The sequence below is a fragment of the Idiotropiscis lumnitzeri genome, chromosome 15 (assembly GCF_059441095.1).
Source record: "Idiotropiscis lumnitzeri isolate Australia: NSW breed Sydney's pygmy pipehorse chromosome 15, RoL_Ilum_1.0, whole genome shotgun sequence".
Classification (NCBI taxonomy): domain Eukaryota; kingdom Metazoa; phylum Chordata; class Actinopteri; order Syngnathiformes; family Syngnathidae; genus Idiotropiscis; species Idiotropiscis lumnitzeri.
The window spans coordinates 10,523,645-10,544,162 of NC_142405.1; the positions used below are offsets into that span (position 1 = coordinate 10,523,645).

At 40.8% G+C, this 20,518-nt stretch overlaps 3 protein-coding genes across 4 annotated transcripts; all 3 read right to left on the minus strand.

The window, feature by feature from the left end:
- Positions 1-20: 20 nt before the first annotated feature.
- ndufa6 (NADH:ubiquinone oxidoreductase subunit A6) lies at positions 21-1,583 on the minus strand. The gene is made up of 3 exons (XM_088316128.1): positions 1,405-1,583; positions 332-447; positions 21-245 (listed from the first exon to the last, which is right to left on the minus strand). The coding sequence occupies exons 1-3, from the start codon at positions 1,541-1,543 to the stop codon at positions 114-116; spliced, it is 387 nt and encodes a 128-aa protein (XP_088172254.1). The 5' UTR covers positions 1,544-1,583; the 3' UTR covers positions 21-113.
- A 107-nt stretch (positions 1,584-1,690) lies between these two features.
- On the minus strand, positions 1,691-12,737 carry LOC148322834 (TRIO and F-actin-binding protein-like). Of its 2 annotated transcripts, XR_015846586.1 has the most exons (14): positions 12,237-12,737; positions 9,659-9,715; positions 8,739-8,807; positions 8,555-8,644; positions 8,334-8,443; positions 7,222-7,651; positions 6,495-6,732; positions 5,764-5,875; positions 5,236-5,395; positions 4,911-5,012; positions 4,481-4,567; positions 3,419-3,596; positions 2,318-2,544; positions 1,691-2,255 (listed from the first exon to the last, which is right to left on the minus strand). XR_015846586.1 is itself a non-coding variant. In XM_088316124.1 (13 exons), exons 1-12 carry the CDS (start codon positions 12,240-12,242, stop codon positions 3,435-3,437), a joined length of 1,623 nt encoding a protein of 540 aa, XP_088172250.1. In that variant the 5' UTR covers positions 12,243-12,737; the 3' UTR covers positions 1,691-2,544; positions 3,419-3,434. The 2 variants fall into 2 exon arrangements, 1 of the variants encoding a protein (XP_088172250.1); XM_088316124.1 differs by having other exon boundaries at positions 1,691-2,544.
- Positions 12,738-13,987: 1,250 nt separating this feature from the next.
- On the minus strand, positions 13,988-18,898 carry LOC148322835 (uncharacterized). The gene is made up of 5 exons (XM_088317291.1): positions 18,597-18,898; positions 18,142-18,305; positions 15,334-17,314; positions 15,100-15,217; positions 13,988-14,065 (listed from the first exon to the last, which is right to left on the minus strand). Exons 2-5 carry the CDS (start codon positions 18,230-18,232, stop codon positions 13,988-13,990), a joined length of 2,268 nt encoding a protein of 755 aa, XP_088173417.1. The 5' UTR covers positions 18,233-18,305; positions 18,597-18,898.
- Between the last annotated feature and the right edge of the window lie 1,620 nt (positions 18,899-20,518).

The following is a 20,518-nucleotide window of genomic DNA, read 5'->3' on the forward strand; positions in this document are numbered from 1 at the left end:
CTCGTTAATAAGATAAAAAATGAGCATGTGAATATTTAATCTGTATTTACAGTAAAAGTGAACATCTGTCACAGCAGACAAGCGAAAAAAAGAGGTCTAAGGTAAGTTGGAGTTCAAGGTTCGTGACCCTGGTAAAATTTGGACAGGAAATCTGCAGCGCGTGGTTCCTCAGACTCTTGGAAATAACGCATAATGTGTGTCTTCTGTTTCCATATGTGGATGGTCTCCTGGAGTTCCAGTTTCCCCTGCAAGTTACATTACATGCAGATAGAAAACAACTATAACAGCTCCCTAATCCGATATGGTCACAAAATAAACTCCAAAGCGTTACCTTAATGACCAACATGTCGACCAGACGGGGGTCGGTCACATGTTTGTTTTTGTTGAACATCTCCCTCACTTTGTCTCGGCCCTGTTGCGTTGTGATATCCAGCTGAAACATCGCCACTGTGGAAAAACACATGAAAAACTATGCTGACACAGCAAGCATCTTCATTGCATCTTTCCATACATCAAATGTTAATTGAGTGTTTTTCTGTATCGAGTACAGTAAAACATGGCATAAGTCCAACTTTGAAATGTTTCAGAGCTTTCCACACAACATGCTGCTCTCTGACAAGGCAACATTCATACAGGTGGTCTGGAAATGCAGAGCTTGATTCTTTACTCAAAGATTTTGACTTCCATGCATTTCTGTGACTCGTCCAGTCTCTCTGCATCTTATTGAAACCTGTTGACATTCAACTCAGTGACCACTGACCCCTGAGAATATCTTGTTTGAAGCCTCACTATAGTAACCGTTTAACATCTGTGATCGAACACCTTAGGTTAATTTCGTCATACAGGTCCTTGCTCCCTAGAGAACAGCCAGTTGTGCAAAAAGTACTTTTAGTAAGCCTAAAGAAAAAACCCCACTAAAAATGGGTTAGTGATAGACTACAGATTCCGATTTAGGTATACATCAGTTGTATGTGCAGAACTCAGTTGTATGCGTGATCCTTTTTCACCATAATGATACCTGTCATCAACTCAACGTAATCAATAAGCAATCAGTAAACTATACTGTTTGTTTAAAAGCTCTTAACAGGAAATGTCCCCCCCCCCCAAAAAAAAAAACGATTACACCAATTATCGTTTGCTTTTGTCTAAATTAGAGTGTCCTTTCACAGGGAATTGTTTATACAAAATTTCTCCACACACAAAAGATAGCAAGCCTTCTAAATTTCACGCGTTGAGGTGGCAGCAGACGTAATTTTAATAGTCAAATGGTGATGAAATTAATAAACGAACTGAATACATCGTTTCACATTTCTGTTGACAGTTTTAATAGCGAACTGCTAGCTGCTAACAGACACGACCTTGACAACTAAAACCTTTCAATCGGACCGTGTAGGGCCAACATACCTGTGTTAGGGACTTCTCGGTACCAGGCTCGGTAAAGCTCCCGGACTCTGCGTTTTGCTTCGTCCAAATCCCTGCTAAAAATGGGCTTCACAACTTTGGCCGCACCGGCTGCAGTTCGGGTCGCAGCAGTGGACGCCATGACTGCTGGCGTCGAGGTTTCCGTTGCTACTTAGTCAACGTTTTTGTACTGCACAAACAGAGTAGCGCCATCTAGAGGACAGGCGCCTCCGACATATTTACACTGGATAGTTATACGTACAGTGCACATAATTCAGAGACAAAGACATGAGCTTCTCGTTTTATTGTTTGCAAAATGTGGATAATTTACAAAACACCGGAAATACAGTATATTTACTATTTTTTTTCGAAAAGGTAGACAGGTCATTTTATCACACGTACGCATCGACACTCCCATCTTTGTCAACAAATTGGCTCATTAATGCAACACCTGTCAATTTTTTAAGGCCAGTAATGATGAGGACGGAGGGGAAAAGGCTGGGGGTGTTATGGGGCAAAAGCAATACTGTTACTTTCTCCAAGCAAAGGAATATGAGGCTGAATGTGGATGGAGACAATTTTAGATTCATGTTCAGCCTCCCAGGAATGACAATTTGTGCTGCTTTGTTATATTAATCCCAGCTCTTTACAAGAACAAAAGACAACCCAAGTTCGGGTTTCCAAACAAAAAAATAAGGTTTAATTTCAAAGTACATTATGCTGTACAGCATAAAAAAAGAAGCTGAGATGACAGTAGCTCTGCGTCAGTCGGCGGCATCAAGTCGCAAAAAGACACATCAGGATCTCTTGGTTCATCCAATGTAAAAGCTGATAATTATCTGAAATACCTGAAACTATTAACCATAACGGTTGACAAATATTCCAGTTTTAAGACAAAATGCACATTTGTACATACTTTCACTCGCTAGAGGGAGACGCTTCAGGAAGAATGGGAAAGTGCAGTTTATATGTCACAGATGGTCCAGTGTAATGAAGCCAGTTTGCAGCTCGTCCGTGCTGCTGATTGGCGGAATGATTGAAACAAAAAGGCACCATCATGGGAGCGAGGGCCTCTCCAAGTTCAACCGTTTTCTCTACTTTTCCGTATCTCATGTTCATTCAGTCACATTGAAGCAGACACACCTGCAGAAGAGAAAACAAAACAATTGACAGGTCAACTTTTTATCTATCGTTTAAGAACTGGGTCATGCCCAACCCTTCCAAAATAAGTTAAGGCACTTTCTGCTCCTACCCCAATAAAAATTCAAATATTCCATGCCTTTTTGGCCAAAGACTTGTGTAAATCATAATTGCCCTGAGACAAAAACTAACTAGAGCAAACTGTACTTCCAAAATATGTTGCTTATTCCCTAATGTCCCTGCCTCTTGATGACCAACTGACTCACTACATATGGCAGCAAGATTTAAATCAGACGTTTATTCTGATTTTATTGATATGACTTGCTTGCTGTTGTTACTGTTAATTTTTCGCAATCCAAAGGGAAAAAGAAACACCCGGATGACTCATCTGAAATGACATCATCAAGCTAATATTTTTTTCAGTGTTTTCAACCAAACAAGTGTCACACAAACCAAACCCTGCAACTCATACGAGCAGAAAAGAACAACATCAGTCTTTTTTTTTAAAATTATTATTAGCATAGCCATTATAAATAGCTAGCAGGTAAGCAAACGCTATCCCAATCATTGATGCATAGATTTGCAACTGTTACTGCAATTTGCATAATTCAAACATTGAAATTAATTTTCAAATCAAATTTCACTTCTAAATTATATAGAATTTACTCCACAATATATATTTCTTTTAAATGCGCATTTAACACACTGTTAGGGAACTGATGACCAATAAAACATTTACCTTAAACACACAACAAAAGAAATCTAAATTAAATGATCCAATTCTCAAATTTGTTTGACCTTCAATTCTGGAAGGCGTAACTGCAAGAAAACCTGAAGAGGTGTCGTGTGCTAGTACCTAGGAAGGATAAATCCAAACCTTTCTCTCAGGACTCTCAGTGGTCCATGCTGTTGCCCAGCCTTTGGCCCTCCTGCAGTGCAGCCATGGCTAGTCTCAAGTGCTCCTTTAGACTTTGGATCTCGCGCTCGCTCCGGCCTTTTATCCCACTCAGCTCCTCATTGACCTCCGCGTATCGCTCACTGGCCAGACGTTTCTCCTGGAGTGAAATGGTGGACACTTGTATTAAAATACTGTCGTGTCATAACCTCATCGCATCCTTGCTTGTGGGCAACTGAGCTTCCTCTGTAGCTGCTCGGTTTATACCCAACCATGACACTCGCTGGTATGTTCCTAACAGGTGTTTATTATTATTTTTTTTTTGCATTACGCAACAGTCCCAGCTGTTTGGGAAAGTGTTGCAGAAATCAGAAAAAAAAACAACAAAAAATTGCACGCATCAATTTGAACAGGACATAACTTGTAATGGAAGTGTTTTTAATTGATTGTAGGTTGAAAACTATTTTCAAAAAACATTTTATACAATGACTCAAATGCATTGGAATTGGGGCTTGTCCAATAAATGCTTTGTTTTCTTCACAGTTAAGGATTTGACCGGAAAAGGCATTATTTAGCTACGGAAATTTAGAATTAGCTCCACTGCCTTCGAGCCCTTACAGCAGGGTTCTCCAATCCTGTTCCTCGAGGGCTGTTATCCTGCCTGTTTTGCCATCTCTTCTTGTTGCAAAACACCTGATTAAAATAATGACATAATCAGCAAGGTCTACAGAAGGTGCATACCAATCCTGATCATTTGAATCAGGTGCGTTGCAGAAGAGACAAATGGAAAACAGGTAGGGCAGCAGCCCCGGAACAGGATTGAGGACCTCTGCCTTACAAGCTTTAATACACTTCACAAAATAGTTAAGGATAAACATTGCCTGAAATCATTTTAATATTGTGCCGGCAGTTGGGAGTGATAGAGGGGAGCGAGGGCAAGATCAGGAAAAAGCATTCACCCGACAGCATGACTTATTCCGCACTGCACGTTAAACAGAATTATAGACGACACCAAGTTGAAGTGTCATCACACACAAACAGTACCGTGTTCAGGAACTGCAGTTCATTTCTTAGACAGCTGATCTCTTTATGCAAGTATTCAATCTCTTTTTCTTTTACCCTGAGAAGTACCTGGAAGAGAAACAAGAGTGTAGTTTTCATTTCCTTTTATAAAGTTATGATACACGTGAAACATAAAGGCACAAATGCTTTAGATGTTGGGTTATTCAGCCAATGCGGCCTTTGGTGCATTTAAATGGATTATAAAAATATTTTTACAGCAGTGAATTACAGAGAGAGTGAGGAGTGTTGCCCAACTTGCACGTTCAGCAGCTTACAACAATCCGCTTACAAAAGACCAAGGTAGTGTCGCCACCACAAACACTTCCAGTCGCCCAACTCGCGGTGCAAACATACAAATACGGCCTTTTGCATGAGGGAACATCCTCATTATTAATTTATGTGTTGAGGTTACCTCAAGTTCAGAAGATGTCCCTTTTTTGTTGTCTTTTGAACCCAGATCAGAGTTGTTACATCGTATGCGGAGGAGCTCCTCTGCCAAACGGTCCTTTAAGTTCTGGAAAGAATAATTTCTTCAAAATTAAATTTGCATGAAACACTTTTTCCTTTATTACTATGCAAAAAAAAAAAAAAAAAGGCATTCATTTGAGGGCATCTACATCCAAATCAAATCAACACTGTATATGTGCCTCCCACTTTTTAAAGGACCTAAACTACAATTTGTTTATTAAAGAACTGTATAACAAAATACATTTTGTGTTTTTGTCCCAAAAACTTACTTGGTTCTCTTTCTTGAGCTGCTCAAGATCTCTCTCCTTTCGACTGAGTTCCCGCTCCCTTTCAGCATTGTTCTGTTCAGCTCGGTTCAGCTCCAGACATTTCTGAGAGTAGCGCTCTGATAGTCCACCTAATTCTCTTTGCAAGGCCTGACTCTCTGTCCTGCAGACACATAATACAGACACTTTCATTTATTTATTTTTACAAAGAACTGTGAATTAAGTCTTACGAGCGTACAAACACTGAATCAATTTTTGGGCCCCATCAATCGATTCATTTAGTGCAGATGGAAATGCAAAACTAATGTGCACTTCACAGTAAAAGGCTCCAAACTTTGTGTGTGGAGTACATGTTCTCCCCATTAACTGGAGATTCTAATTTGCCCATTTGATGTGAATTTGGTTTCTTAGTCTAACTGTGCTCATCTGCGTGTAAATATTTCTTACTGACAAATTAAATTATACAATTAATTTGAATTGTAAATAATACACAAATCCTGATCTGTACCACACGAACAAAATTAATCTTACTGTTGTTGGACGTGCAAGCTATGTGGATCAGGCAATCCACTGCTTAGTCTGTTGACCTTCTCCACCTCTCGCTCCAGATCCTCTTTGTGTTTTTTCTTGACAGCCTCCATCACTGAAACAAAAACATGACATTCTCAGAACCAAGGGGCACTACATCTTCTAAATAAGGTGCGTTGTTTGTGCGCAGTGCTTCTTCAACTGGGTTCCTGGGACCCCTGGGATAATTTCACCATCACTCATGGCTAGAATAAATCAGCAGGCCTATGACGATGTTTAACTTTGCAATGGCTCCTTTCGTATCAAATGAAAAATTGTGAAAATATTTTTCTCTGGACTTTTTTTTTTTTTGAAGAGTGATCAACCAATTCACTGCTTTCGTTAACAAATTCCTCTCTGTTCGCGGTCGTGTTGTTATTGCAAGCAGTGCAACTCAACTAGCGTAGCTTGATAAATATTTCATTTGGTTACGTTCCGTTCTATTAAGCAAGTCGTGAATGAAAAAAAATGAATCCGTCCACTTTAACAAGTCCCTGGGTCGAAAGTGTGAGAACCCCTCGATTATGGGATGGTGTGGCTGGGACTTGCTTCCCATTTTGCTTTCATTGTGTACAGTTACCAAATCTGCTCGAATGAAGCAAAACCATTACGCAATTCACCGATTTGCTTCAGTACTAGTCATCCCTTTTTTTTTTTTTTTAAATTATACACAACTAAAATGTAGTCAAGCTGACCTCGTGACGTATCTTGAATCTCCTCCAGCAGCAACCTGTTTTTCTCCGTTTCTAACTCTGCCATCTGGCGGTCGTGCTGCCTCTGCAGCTCCGCCAACGCTTGTCGATGAGCGTGGTCCATGGCAGTCAGGCTGCGGCCGCACGGGCCGTCAGGTCCACAGCCACCTGGCACCCCTACACCCCCTCCCCTTACTCCCCCCCGTTGCAGTTGTTCAAGCTGATGCCTCAGTGACGCCACCTGAAGAAACGAGGAGGAGGAGGAAGAGGTAAAGCTCACTGAGGGTCAAGTGCTTTATTCAGTCTGAACATGACTGGGACATTTTAAGTAGCGAGGATGGATCTTTTTAATTCCTAAAAGCATTTTAGACTACAAGTTAGGTACATATAAAAAAAAAAAAATACTTTCAGCATATCTGTTAAGCTGTTCTAAAAAGAGCAGCATGGTAAGCTTATCTTGTGACGAAAATCATGCTAAAGAGAACACACAGATGCACAGCACGCAAAAGATGTGGCAGCATTCCCCAAGTCCCAAATTATTTTTTCACATTTCTATCTAGAAATTTTGAGCTTATGGGGAAGCTGCTGAAGCAAACACAGGCCAGCAGGACAGTATCTATTTGAAGTATTAAAAGGCTGAAAGGGGAAAATACTTCATCCCAAAAAGATGAAGGGTTAATTTGCATATTTATTTTGTTTGCAAATTAAAAAAAACCTGTCCACACACTACCTCCCTCTGCAGCGCCTCGTTGGCTGACTGGCCGGAAGGCCGTGACCCCACCGTTGGTTTCTCCTTTAAAGGCATACGTTCAAACTCTGCCCACTTTTTCTCAATCTCATCTTCCATGCGGAGCTTTTGATTGACTTCTCCGCTGGAGCCCTTCCGTGACAGCACAGCCTCCCACTGGCTACTCGTGACGTCTCGTGTCTTGTCCTCCTGCCCTTGGTTCTGCGCTTTCTGCGGGCCTTCCCCAATCTCTCTCCGATTGGCTTGCACATGGCTGGACGAAGCAGGAACAGGCGACAGCTCAACGTAGTCAAACCTACGCTGAGAAGGAGGAACTTCCGAAGAAACGTCAGCGAGCCGTGATGACGGTCGTCGGGAGGGCAGCTGAAGGCGTGAGTGGGAGTTTTCTTTGTCACTACTGCTATCAGGCAGTCTGGAGAATATTTGAAACAAACAAAAATCTATCATTTCAAGGTAACAAAACAATGGTTTTATATTTTTTGTATTCAGAATAAAACTCCTGCAAATTCATTTGCGTCATTTGTATAAATTCTAGCAATGTCATGAGAATAACGAGGGCTGTGATTACTTTTGGTCACTATAATTATGACCTGACAAATTCATTCAAATTTCATTTCTAAACAAAAAAAATCATCAATTAGCTATAGAAAAGTATAAATCTATCAAGAAAATGTATATTGAAGGTTTATCAGCGTTTTTTTTTTTTTTAAGGAAATTCAGGTCGCACTAGGTCTTACACTGCCCTATTGTACGTAAGTAGGCCTAATAATGTTATGCAGATTTGGAATGATATGCAGAATAACATTACAATTTTGAGAAAGTGGATTTTTGTGAGGAAAAATGCACAAATTGAGTTATTGCACTAAGTTAGTTTGTTGTTCAGCAGTTTTATGCCAGCCTTGAAAAGTAATTTTACCTTTCTCCATACTTAGAATGACATTTTTGTCATATATCTGGTTCGGAAAGGTATGGTCTGATATGAGCTAACTGTAGCGCTGATGAAAAATTGTGGCCCTCGTTATTATTTAAGTTGCCCATCCCTGATCTACCCTTTCAAAACTTGACGTTCTACTAAATAACAATGCAGAAATTACTGTGTGATGTCTGGTGAGGTACTGGGCCTGATGCATTTCTTCAAAACCTCAATCCAGTTCCTCCTGATTCCTGCTGTCATGGCGGAAAGCGTGAACATGGCCTCCCGTGTCTGGAGAACAACAGGTGAAAATGCTCAAAGACCACAAGATGTGGCCAAATTTTGAAGACATAAAAAAATGAAAAATTAAAAAAATAAAAGATTGCCTAGTAGAATACTCGCCTGTATCTGAAAGCCATAGTTCTTCTCCACATCAAATTCAGACACCTTGATGCAGGATTTCAGATCAATTTCACCATCCAAGTCATCTTTCTGTCCAGAACACCCCAGATCCCTTTCAGTTAATTTTTCAAATGTGCGTTTCATTTTTTTAAAACAGTGTTTATTTATGCAGGAGAAAACTTACCTCCTCTGCACTGGAGTCTCTGTAGTACTTCAGCCCAGCATCAGTCAAAACAAACCAGTGCTTCTTCCACTGTATAGAGCACATACCGAATGTCAGACAATGCAACAGAAACATTACAGATAAGCTCATCTTTTTCGTCAAAACAGAAAACTTGAAGGGGGATTGTGCCGCTAGCCACACTGATGTCCACAGACTGGATACGAGAGAATCAATGCAAGAATAGAATAAGGAAAAGCACAAACCTAACCAGTAGATTACAATGGAAACCTGGTTCATATGTTTTGTTCCTCTTTTTTTTTTTTTTTGGACAACTTCATTTACATGCCACGCTGCAAGCATGTCACTAATTTCATGGCAGTTATTGCCATGCAGCCAACATCTGCACTCTCAAGGGGTAGATAAGATAAAGCATAGCCTCAATTTTTAATCAGCCCTACCAAGCATTAACACTAGCAAAAGTCACGCAATAGTTCATCAAAACAGTTTTTTTTTTCTACAATACAAATTTGTAAAATATATGTATGCATTTTTTAAAATTTGTAGTCATTTATCTAATTTAAAAATAGTTGGTTAAAATAATGAAAAGAGTAATACCAAAATATATGCAATACATTCAAAACTTATTTAAGTAAATAATTGAATAATTAATTTAAGTAAATTAAATAATAAAAAATGTATTTTATTTCCAAAATAATCAATTTTAAATGTACATTTTCACTTTGTTTGTTTAACCTGCTTTGGGTGTCCTTGACGATTTTTTTTTTTTTTTTTTTAAATCAAATGTAGCCCTTAAGCACAAAAGTACCAATATATTGGATGTGGCTTTAATGGGTGAGGTTAATGGTCTACTACAGAAAAGACAACTGAAGACGAGAGCTCCCGGTGAATAAAGCACAGTACATCTTCTGTTGGTATTTTACCTCTCCACAATCATCCAGTTTAGACATCCATCCCTTCTTAAAGTTTAGGAGGTCAGGCTGCAGGGCAGAAAATCACAGATCAAATGTCAGTACTGAAGTGTTACATTATGACAAAAGAGCTCCTTATGTATCAATCCCACCTGAAAAATTTCAAAGAAAAATCATTGAAACCATTTCCACCATTGCTGTGACCTTCAACCTGTACAACTCATTTGAAAATTTCCTAGATGTGTTTTGGGAAATTTGGTTGTAGTCCGATGAAACCAAGATTGAACTTTGTGGCCTAAATTCAAAAAGGTATGCTAGGTACAAATCCAACACTATTCATACCAAAAAAAGTACACAATACCTAGCCAGTGTTAGGACGAACCATTTAGAATTCTGAAGAAAGTTCAACATTTTTTTTTTTTTTTAAATCAGGAATGGTCTACGTTTATTAAGCGGCAATTAAAATGGTGGCGGTACAAACATAAGTTTGAATATGATCGGGTTTATTCCGAACAGTCACGTCAGCCCCAGTCTTACGCGGGTGTGTACATTTGTGCACCACATTATCTCAATTGTTTATTGCTACTTCCCCTCTTGAAAACAGAAAAAAACAATTGGTTTGTTCTGGTTATAGGTAACATAGGTAGTGTAAACATTTTGAAATGATTTCTCTATGTCTCGTTTTTGATATTGCAAAAAAGAAAGAGCATTTGAATAGGGATATGTAGACTTTTTTTACGTCCACTGTTTGCAAGACGGTTACGGTTTCATGCTGCACAACAAAGTTGCATCGTCAGACAAAGGTGTGAAAAGTCACAGCAAAGTCCTCCAGTCAAGGGCGTTAGTATCAGCATCAGCAAACCCATTAAAATAAGGGAGACATTTTAAGAGGGCAAGCGTATCACTCTTGTCGTAAACCAGTGACAGGAGATTATTTTCAAACTAACCCCTGACCCATTTGCAATAGTCAGCCTGTTTCTGCTTTTTAAGACGTAGAAAAACATGTAGAGGTTCATAAGGAGGTTTTGGTGAATCCTTGCTGAAGGTTAGACAACTTTGTTTGCAGCGCATTTCTCCTATTTACTTATCACTGACAACAACAACTACTTCTATTTAATTTCACTAATGTTCGTATAACAATCTCAATGACTGTGGAGTCAATAAATACCCCAACAATTCAGAGTTTGGACTAAAACTTGGACTAAAAAAAGTTTCGAACGCTGATCAAGAAATTGTTTCAAGTCTTTTTTTCTTTTTGAGGGTTTTCTATCACACATAACACAAGGAGCAGATTCAAAAAGCGCGGTTAAGCGATGCCCTGAAGAGATAAATACATGTTGCGTTTGGGATTTTAAATTGAGTACGAGCAATCGCACGGTTGATGTTTTGAAAATAAAGTTCTTGTATATAGACAATGTGCAATTCTTTTTACTTTGCATATTGTGTATGTAGTTGGGTCTACAGTAAATTCCAAGTGTAATGTCATTAAAGATCTTGCTGCAAGACTTAAGGTGCAGTCAAGCCGCTTTCATAACACAGGAGTTTGCAAACACACGCCAAGCTTTTTTGGGCGCATGAATCATTTTTCTTCCTTTTTGAGGATCACGAGAAGCCAAAATTCAAATTACTACAACATTTAGATTAATTCCCCAGCCCTATCTTAGAGTACATAAATGGGAAAGTCAGCTATTGGAAGTTTAACTAATCCATTTATAATCAGGCATCATTCTTCTGGTCAATGCCAGAAAAATTAAATCACAACATTCAGAAAAGTCTCACTTCACATCAAAATAAATACTTTGTGAACATTTTTATTAATTGATTTTCACCTGCGCCAATTACTGTAAAGGTATGAAAGCCAATGTCAGCTTAGTTTCACACTAGTACGTTGTTATTGTTCTGCTATTTAAACTTGCAAAGCCAATATGGATTGTTCACATTCCCTGAAGGTTTTCAATTGCCCCTAAGATCGACCGCCATGTATATACTAATCCACTGCTAGTTTGCCGTTTTTTTTTCCTTGTGGGTGCTTTCCAATAAACTATAGATGAGACTCCACAAGTGGGGGTAATTTGATCTGCTTGCTAGTTTAAAATGTATCTTGCACCTTATGCAATGTATAATGACATTGTTATTATCGCTGACGCGCCAGTGTCATTGCTAGAGCTGTAATGACTGACGCGCATGAAGGCACGAAGCAGTTGGGACTTTTTTTTTTTGTAAACAACACGTACAAGTAAGCCTTAAGCAACCGGCACATTTTAAGAGGCTAAACTGACATCAGAAATGTAGAAAAGCCGAATTGGGTAGCGTACAAATCAAGTTTCTATTCGTTTGAACTGTTTGATAGCGTAAACAGCATTAAAGCTACCAACTTAAAACACACCCTTGAACTGAGACGGAGGACGGCTCATTTAACGTAAGCATGTCATAACATGCAAATGGAGAATGATTATTCAAAACTAATAAGATTTTAGAATCAAGTAGTTGCTATTTTAACACCAGGTTGCCGTAGCAAAAGCGTTTCTCTTTGGGGAAGGAAGAAGGGAAAGACGTTGTTTTGAGAGGAGGAAAAAAAACATCGACTTACCGTCATGATAACAGGATCCGGTTAGGACGTGGTCGGAGAAAAAAAAAAAGCAAAAGTACCGTTAACTCATGAAAAAACAAACTTCTACGTCTCGCTAGCGGAACTCCCCGTTCGACTTAACAATCAACACGTCAATAAAGTAGTACACGTTTCTAGTGCAAGACCAACGTTAATCGACTTTGGGTAAAACCACGCCATTCACAGTCCATTCCAGCGAAGCTTTCGACATTCGCAAGCATAAAGTGAACGGCGCTAAAACACAGACACTGTTGAAGTAAATGCTGCCCAAAAATAAGATAAAATGTGCAGCGTGCTCTAAGGCTGTAGCGACTCCAGTCGTATTTCTGACTTGTGGTTCACTTCCTGGGCGGCTCCGCTCCACTCTTTGAAGAAGAAAACATAGCTCTGCAGCTCCCGCTCGCGGTGCGCAGAACCACGACTGCCAGCGCCTTAGACGTATAAACACTGAACGCCTCATAAACGGCATGGCCCGTTGCTGTGATACATCCATGCGTCAGCCATATTTGATGTGGCAGATCTTCCCGCGTCAACTTCTGTCAATGGTTTGAGCGACTGCCTACAAAGTGGAGAATAATAACGCAAAACTAATAACATTTTAGAAAGAAGTAGTTTTAAAACTCAGAGAAGACACATTTTTATTCTTTAACTTTAGACTCAACATGAGACTGTGGCTCTTTTTGCCGTTCTTCTGATCTCTATTATCTGTTTTAATTTGTGTTTTAAATTTCTGCTAATTTATATTACAACATATGGAAAGTGCTTTGTTCCAGCTTCAGATGTTGTGAAATGACCTATATAAATAAAGTTGGATTTTATTGTATTGTAAAGTGCACAAAGTAAATGCCTCTCACTTACCCACTACACACACGTTAATTAATCTGGCAGATGTGTTCTCACAGCTCCTTCTTCGATGACACTTTCAAACCAACCAGTCGAGGAAGACGGCCGCCCCAAACCGAGTCTTTGAACTGTTCAAGGTTTCTAATTAAATGTAATTGAATTCATTTAATAATTAAAATGTTTTAGGAATGTGATTTCTGTAGCACACAGTAAGTGTGTCATGAGGCATCGTCAGGTGTGCCGTAGGAAATTATCCAATTGGCCCCGTCAGCATTTTAGTTGATATTTTAAAATATATTTATACCGCCTTTTCTCAGACCCCTGCGTATTAGCCAAGCACCATGGAAAATAAATGATGGGCAAATACAATCAAAAGTCCTTATTCGGTCTTAATCCCACGAGCTCTGGTTTTGACTCCACAATGTCATCTCTCTGCAGCAAATCACTCCACTTTTCCACATCCAATATGGTTGTGACTTAGACGTACAATTAGCGCCAAGTCGGTTCTTATGTACACATATCTATGGTCCACGCCGCCTACATTCGCGTCATTCACTTTGTCGCTGTTGGTTTCACTTGGTGCAGCCCAGGAATTTCAACACATGCCCCAGCCAGCACACCACAAGTGACAAAGCTCAGTATGCAGCAATGCCTGTAGGCATTACAGTAGGGAGTCTACAAAACAACTGCACGTCGACAAAAGAAGGTTCAGAGGCAATACACAAATACTAAACACAATAATCAAAACATTGAGCAAGCTGTCTTCTGTTCAGGCTACTGTATAACAGAAAGATGATGTTTATTACTCTATATAAGTGGACTTTCTTGTGTTTTGATTTGTCAACAGAGAGCGAGAGAAAATAGGGAAAGTTGTTTGTACTGGCTGTGTGTCATACCTGCATTTGTGCTGATCTGTGATGATAATCTTTCCATGAACTGCCCTCATCTGCTGTAGGACTGCAGGACCTCTGAAAAGGCGTAACTCAGAGTTAGGAAGAGCACTAATATTTATCTACAGTATATACAGAACACTACTCATAAGCTTTGACCTTTCGGGTTAAATTTAAGGAGGAATCCAAAATGCACCTTTACTGGTTAAACTGATTTTTTTTTCTGCAAAATTTGGACTGCATGTCATATCTGTTCAGTGTTTTACTATTTCTTGCCTAACTTGGTGTTCTCTAACAATGAGTTTTATGGCAAAATTCACAACAGAGGTTTGATCCATTTATGTGTCACACAGATGCAGACAAAACTGGAAGGCTGACAGAAAGGCATGCAAAGTGTCCGTCCTTGGAAATGTATCGGGTCATTTATGGATCAAACAATTTGTGAATTTAATTTGTTCAGCTCCTTGTTCGAGAGAGTTCCGGAACAGCGTGTTTTTCAAAAAGTACAAATAAACAAAATTAAGTTCAGCTGTGGATATTATACTGCAATGTAGGGTCACACAACGTATTTAATATCGTTTACAAACGTTTATGCATTGATTTGATTCTTTCAAGAAAGGTACTATTTTTTCAAGTCGGAAATTTACCCACTAAATACATCTTTTGTTATCCTCCCATTTCTGAAAATGTGTTTGAGTGGTTCTTCTACCTCACTGTCATGCAACCATGGAGCTAATTTGCATGACAACTACTACCTGCACTGAGTTTCTCCGCCCATGAAGGGGCTGCCAGATCTGCCGTTGTCAAGCAACGACCAGCGTCTAAACAACATGAAAGCACTAACATGTTGAACCCAAAAGGTTAACAACGCTGTCGTGTCAGGCTAGCCCAGAATAGCATTAGCTCACATACCGGTAGTTGCCTTCATTAGCTTCTGATAACCAACACATACTTGTTCAGCTAAACTTTTAATAAAGGGGTGATATCATCGTGCAAACGAAGGCATTTGCACAACACAGATTTGCTTCATTAGAACCAGAGTGTGCCAAGAGGATATTAAACGTGATGCTTTGGCTGAAAAATGTGAGAGACTTTAATATCTCCGAACCTACTTGCAATGAAGAGGAGGAGTGAGCTCGAGATAGATACCCAGTACTGCCATAGTACCATTCTCTGTCAGGTTCCCCCGTGTGTTCCCACTCTCTGGAGGGATGCTTGCTCAGGGAGTGGCTGAAACAGCACAATAGTGTTAAGTGTCAGACGAATCAATGATATGCATCATATGGATCACAATTGCGAATCCAGGAAAAGGCCCAGAGCACATATTGTGTTGAATCAGATCTAACCTGGCTGGTTTGAAGAGTTCCTGTCTCCTAGAGTGCTGGTGAGTCTGAGGTCCTTCCATATGGACATGGTCATCCCTCTGATGGATCTTTTTGACCTTGGGCAGATCAGCCATAGTGGCACATTCCTCCTTCTTTCTTCCAGCAGATGCCACAGACTCGGAGGAATCCATGGAGCTCTGTGAGAAGGTATGACTCTGCATTTTCATCTGAGGTGCAGGGGATGGGCTCCTCCGAGTATGATGGGGTCTTTTTTCATTAGGGGAGGTGTAGCGATTTTCTAGATGGTGTCTTCCGACTCTAGATCGAGCACTACTAGGGCTTCTCTGAGTTTGCAAGGTGACGGAAGCTTTTTTATTGACTTTTGCATTCTGCATGGTGGGAGAAGTAGCACGGGATAGTGACGAGCTGCGCAGGGAATGTGTCGATCCCCGCCATGATCGTGGTGAGCGATCAGGGGCAGATTTTGAGTCAGTATAATTGTTTTTTCTCTGAAATGAACGGCCACCCTCTCCATTGGTGGCATGTTTAAGGACAGAGTAGCTTGGAGGGTCATGGTTGGTATTTCTAGACGGGGAAGAGTTACGGCTATTATTATTTTTACGAAACGAGGGTTGGTGAGGGGCACTGTAGCTTTGCTTTGATTGAAAGGCGCTATGGCTGTCAAGATTTTTAACTGCAGACTTGCGCAGTATAGACTGAGTGGGAATTTCATAACTTCTCCTTGATGGAGAGGAATTGCGATTTTCACGACTATTAAATGAAGTACAGCTGGCGGTTTTCCGAAGTGGATACTGACCAGAAGTTTGAAAGGATCTTTTTTCAGAATGGCTATCAAAGACTTTAGTAGCGAATATCGTCTTGTTGAATTTTGACTGAGTCATTGTGTCAAAACCACATCTGGTTGGGGAGCTGCTTGGGTTTTCCTGATCCAGGCTATTAAGTCCATTTCGCAGGACAGCTTGACTTTCAACGTCATAGCCTTCTCTTATCGGAGACCCGCAGCGTCCATGATGACTTCTTCCGTCCAGTGATGTCATTGATTCGGATTTACCAAGGACAGATTGGCCCAATGAAACGTAAGTTCTTCGTGTGGGTGAAGACCCACGACTTTCATGACGACTCTCAGAAGGTCTTCGAGATGGGACGTTTGTATGATTGGTGAGTCTATGCAATGCACTGATAGTATTTCCAGTTTTGCGGAGTGATATTTTGTCCGCAGATGAGCTCCTGCTTTCAAGACCGCGACTACTGAGGGAACCACTTACTTCTGTTTTTCGCAAGGCACTCCGAAAATCAGACACTGTACTGGATTGGGATTTGACCGAACTAGCAAGAGATTTAAAGTTTCTTTGCAAAGTTCCAGAATCTCCATGTCGCCCATGTGATCCTTGCATGGTGCTTCTGAATTGTGGATCTACACCTTGAGACCACCCTCCACCTTCAACGGTATGCCCTCCGCTAGGGGACAGAAAGTCACTACCCCTCAATCGATTGTTCCCACGTGCCGGGGAGGAAGAGCGAGATTGTAGAGCTGAGCCTTGCCTCGAAGAATCAAGGCGCCCAGAGTGTTGGTAGGTAGAATTGTAAGAAGCATTTCCTCTGCCGTAAAAACTGATGAAACCTTTTCGCTCCACAGAGGCCAGAGACTCCGCTATTTTAAAAGGAGTCGGACTCGGGGAACGAGCGCCAACCTGTGCTTCGACCTCAATAGCAACGTCGTAGGGATCAGGAGGTGTTAATTCCGCAGGAAGCTCTTCATCCAGAACCTCGGGTACCTGCCTCTCAGAGGCCAGCCCAAGATTAGGATTTCTAAAGGGGACGATGTCTTTGGGCTCTATGTTTTTACTGCTAAAGACAGGATGCCCTCTTTCAAAATGACGAAAAGGCGCTTGAGGGCTGGTATGGCGGTGCGCACGGGCACCTGCTGCCCTCCCCAGTGAGAAGTAGCCGCTTTCTCGCTTCTCTCTTTCTTCTTTAAACCCTGGAGGAAAAGTCAAGTTAAACAATGTGACAAAAATATAATCAAGGAGTGGTAACACTACGACAAAAAAACGGAGCACTACGGTTTCCTGGCATACACCACGCAACATATATTATGTTACTGATGATTGCTCGAGGACACCTCAGGTGGTGGCATTGCAAGTATTGCCAGGTAAAGAACACCCTTGGCTGTAACAAGATATTTAGTAGAACAGTCAGGTAACAGTAAGTCATAAGTTTACGGAAGGTTCATACATGGAACTGGTTATTCTAAGGAAAATCTCTGATGCAGCTATTATTAACCCAACATATATTAGAGGCAGTGGCGGGTCGTGTATTTGGTGCCTGAACCTTTAGTTGGGCCTTAATCGACTTGCTCCGCCGCTTATTCAACCCGCTGTCCTTATAGAAACCATCAATATTATACAAAATGTATCTCATCTGGCGCAGTTCAGAATCAATGTTCTGAAAAAAAAAAAAAATCAGAAGATGCTATTGTAATAGGTGCCAGTGCCTTGTGAGGATAACATTGAAAGGGCTTAAGAGAAATAAACAACCCTACTGATTATAAAGGCCCTAGGCAGTTCCCATTAACATGGCAGACATGCGTAGAGCATCAAATCTAATTGGACAAAAAATGTTAACGATCACACAAACTGGAAGCAGTGCAGCCACGAAAAAAAAACACAAAATGAAGAGAATAAAATGTTGGGAACAAATTCGATTCAATTCACAGGACAAATTAGAATTCAAAATTGTAGGTCATTTAATTCTATTGTAGGTCAGTGCTTCTGATAGTTTTGCTAGCTCTGATCGCTTACCACTGACCTGAGCGCCTGTTAAAACCATCTCTGTAGTGAGCGTCGTCCATCCAAGCTCGAGGGTTCGTTCGGTGAGGTGACGGATCAAGTCGAGTCATTCTCAATGGTGGGTATTCATTCTCTGCACTGCCAGAGCCACTGAGCTCCTGATAGTCACTCTGATCGAGACAGCTGTTTGGAAGACGAAATAGAATGGATGTGGAAAATGAAAACAAGGAGAAGCTAAGCAACGACATTCTAATGTGGTGATGGGAACTGGTAATAAAAAATAATTTAAAAAAAACTGATTTAACATTTCAAAACAGTCTTGCGCAATATCAAAAGCTGTGATGCAGAATCATGTAAAGCAAACTCATTAAACTTCACGAATATAGTAAATAAAGCAGTTTGTCACTGATGAGATGTACAAGCGGGTAACACGTAAAAATTATTATTAATTGCTCATCCACTTGGAAGCCTTACCTGTCAGTGCTGTCGTCGTCATCTCCGTCCCAAATATAAAGCTCACAGTCTGGACTCAGAATACACAAAGAGTTCTCGGCATGACCTGGAGAACCTCGAGTGACATCACAGCTGCTCACCGCCGACAACCGGTCTGAATCCTCCTGATAGGATGATCAACAGACCAATCAAAACCTCCACATACCAGGAGGATTTCCCAGGGAGGAAAAAGCACCAGCACCTTTTCTACAAATAAAATGATCAAAGGTTGAAGTTCACTCCATTTACAGCATAATTTGATATTTAAACTCATACTCACGATACTAAAGAAATGTGTCTGTCAGGCTCTTGTCCCCTTCAGCACTCTGTCACCTCTGGCACACTCACATGTGCAGTCTGTTGTTCGATTAGGGTTACACCTCTGTAACTTGACACAGCCTAAGGCCTTGATCATGAATTATTTACATTTTTCTTCCCATGAAGTCCTTTTAATTTTATCGTAATGTAGCTACAGTACAATGGCGGACATGATTCTCACATATTTTAGGTAACTATTCAAACGTTTTTAAGGCAATATTGCCGGAGGTCTTGGAGAATAGCAGTGTTGTACAACGGCACATACTGGGAGCTGTTCCATGGCCCTTAACCCTCTGAACTATTTCTGCCCTTATGGCTAATATTACATAAACTTCCCAAGATATAAATCAAAAAAATTCTGGCTACACCCGTTTGATGACCATCATTTAGTCACTGAACAAAATGACTGAAGTGTGATATTATGCCCCAGTGATTTTGAAAATTAAAATGTCGTCACTCATCACACATTCTGCACGTTGTGCTGCTTCACCGCCCTTCTTACCATCTCAAGCCTGGCAATATACTCTACCTTCCTGCCCACTCGTCTCGTCTTTCTCACCTTGCTGCTGGTGTCTTTTTCTTCAGCCTGCGAGGAGATTGGCGTCAAGGGCATTCCATTGCCCGGTCCGCTCCCACGTTTGGCCCCGGTGAGAGCGTCTACAGTTGATTTCTGCTGTGGGGCCCCTTCTGGGTTGACTTCTGCGCAATGATGAAAGTGCCTTTGACGCAGGCAGTCGTGGCAGCGGGAGGGGTCGAAGATGTTGGGTTGAAACTTGGGGCACTCGGGCTCGTCATCAGAGAGCGGCATGATGATTTTGGAATGTCACTTGTCATCGTCATCGCATCCTGTGTGGAAAACTGAGAAACCAGAGCAGGCGAGAGAAAGTCACAACAAATTGGTATTACACAGTCCACTAGCTTTGAGGGAAAATCACGGTAGGAAAACAGGACTACATACTTTTTCAAAGGGGGCATGAAAATAAATGACTAGGTGGTTGCATAAGTGTGCACACCCTCCTATAGGTGCGGATGGGGCTATGTTTAGAATTAACCAATCACATTCAAACTCATGTTAAATGGGATTCAGCACACACCTAACATTATTTAAATTGCCTCTGATTCACCTCAGGTGCAGACGATCTATTGTTGCCGAATATAAAGCACAAGCCCAGTTCCGCAGAGAAACTGTCATTGTTCAAAAGTATCAAGGATGCAAAAGAATTTCCGAGGCATAAATTATACAATGGAACACATTGAAGACAGTCATGAAAATATGGTACAGGAGTGACATTACAAGAACTGGACAGCCTTCCAAAATGTATGACGGCTGACAGCAATGTTGAGGGAGCTGCAGGAATTTCTGGCAAGTACAGGCTGATTAACAGATGTGACAACAATCGGCCGTCTTCTTCCTATGTCTGGGCGATGGGGGAAGGATGACACAAGTCGTATCTCACAAATGAAAAACTAACTAACTTGAGATCTCCCAAATGTATGTGGGAAAATACGACATATGTAGCAGACAGAAACCAAGGTGAATTTTTTTTGGCCACGATTCAAAAAGGTCCGTTAGGTGTAAACGCAAC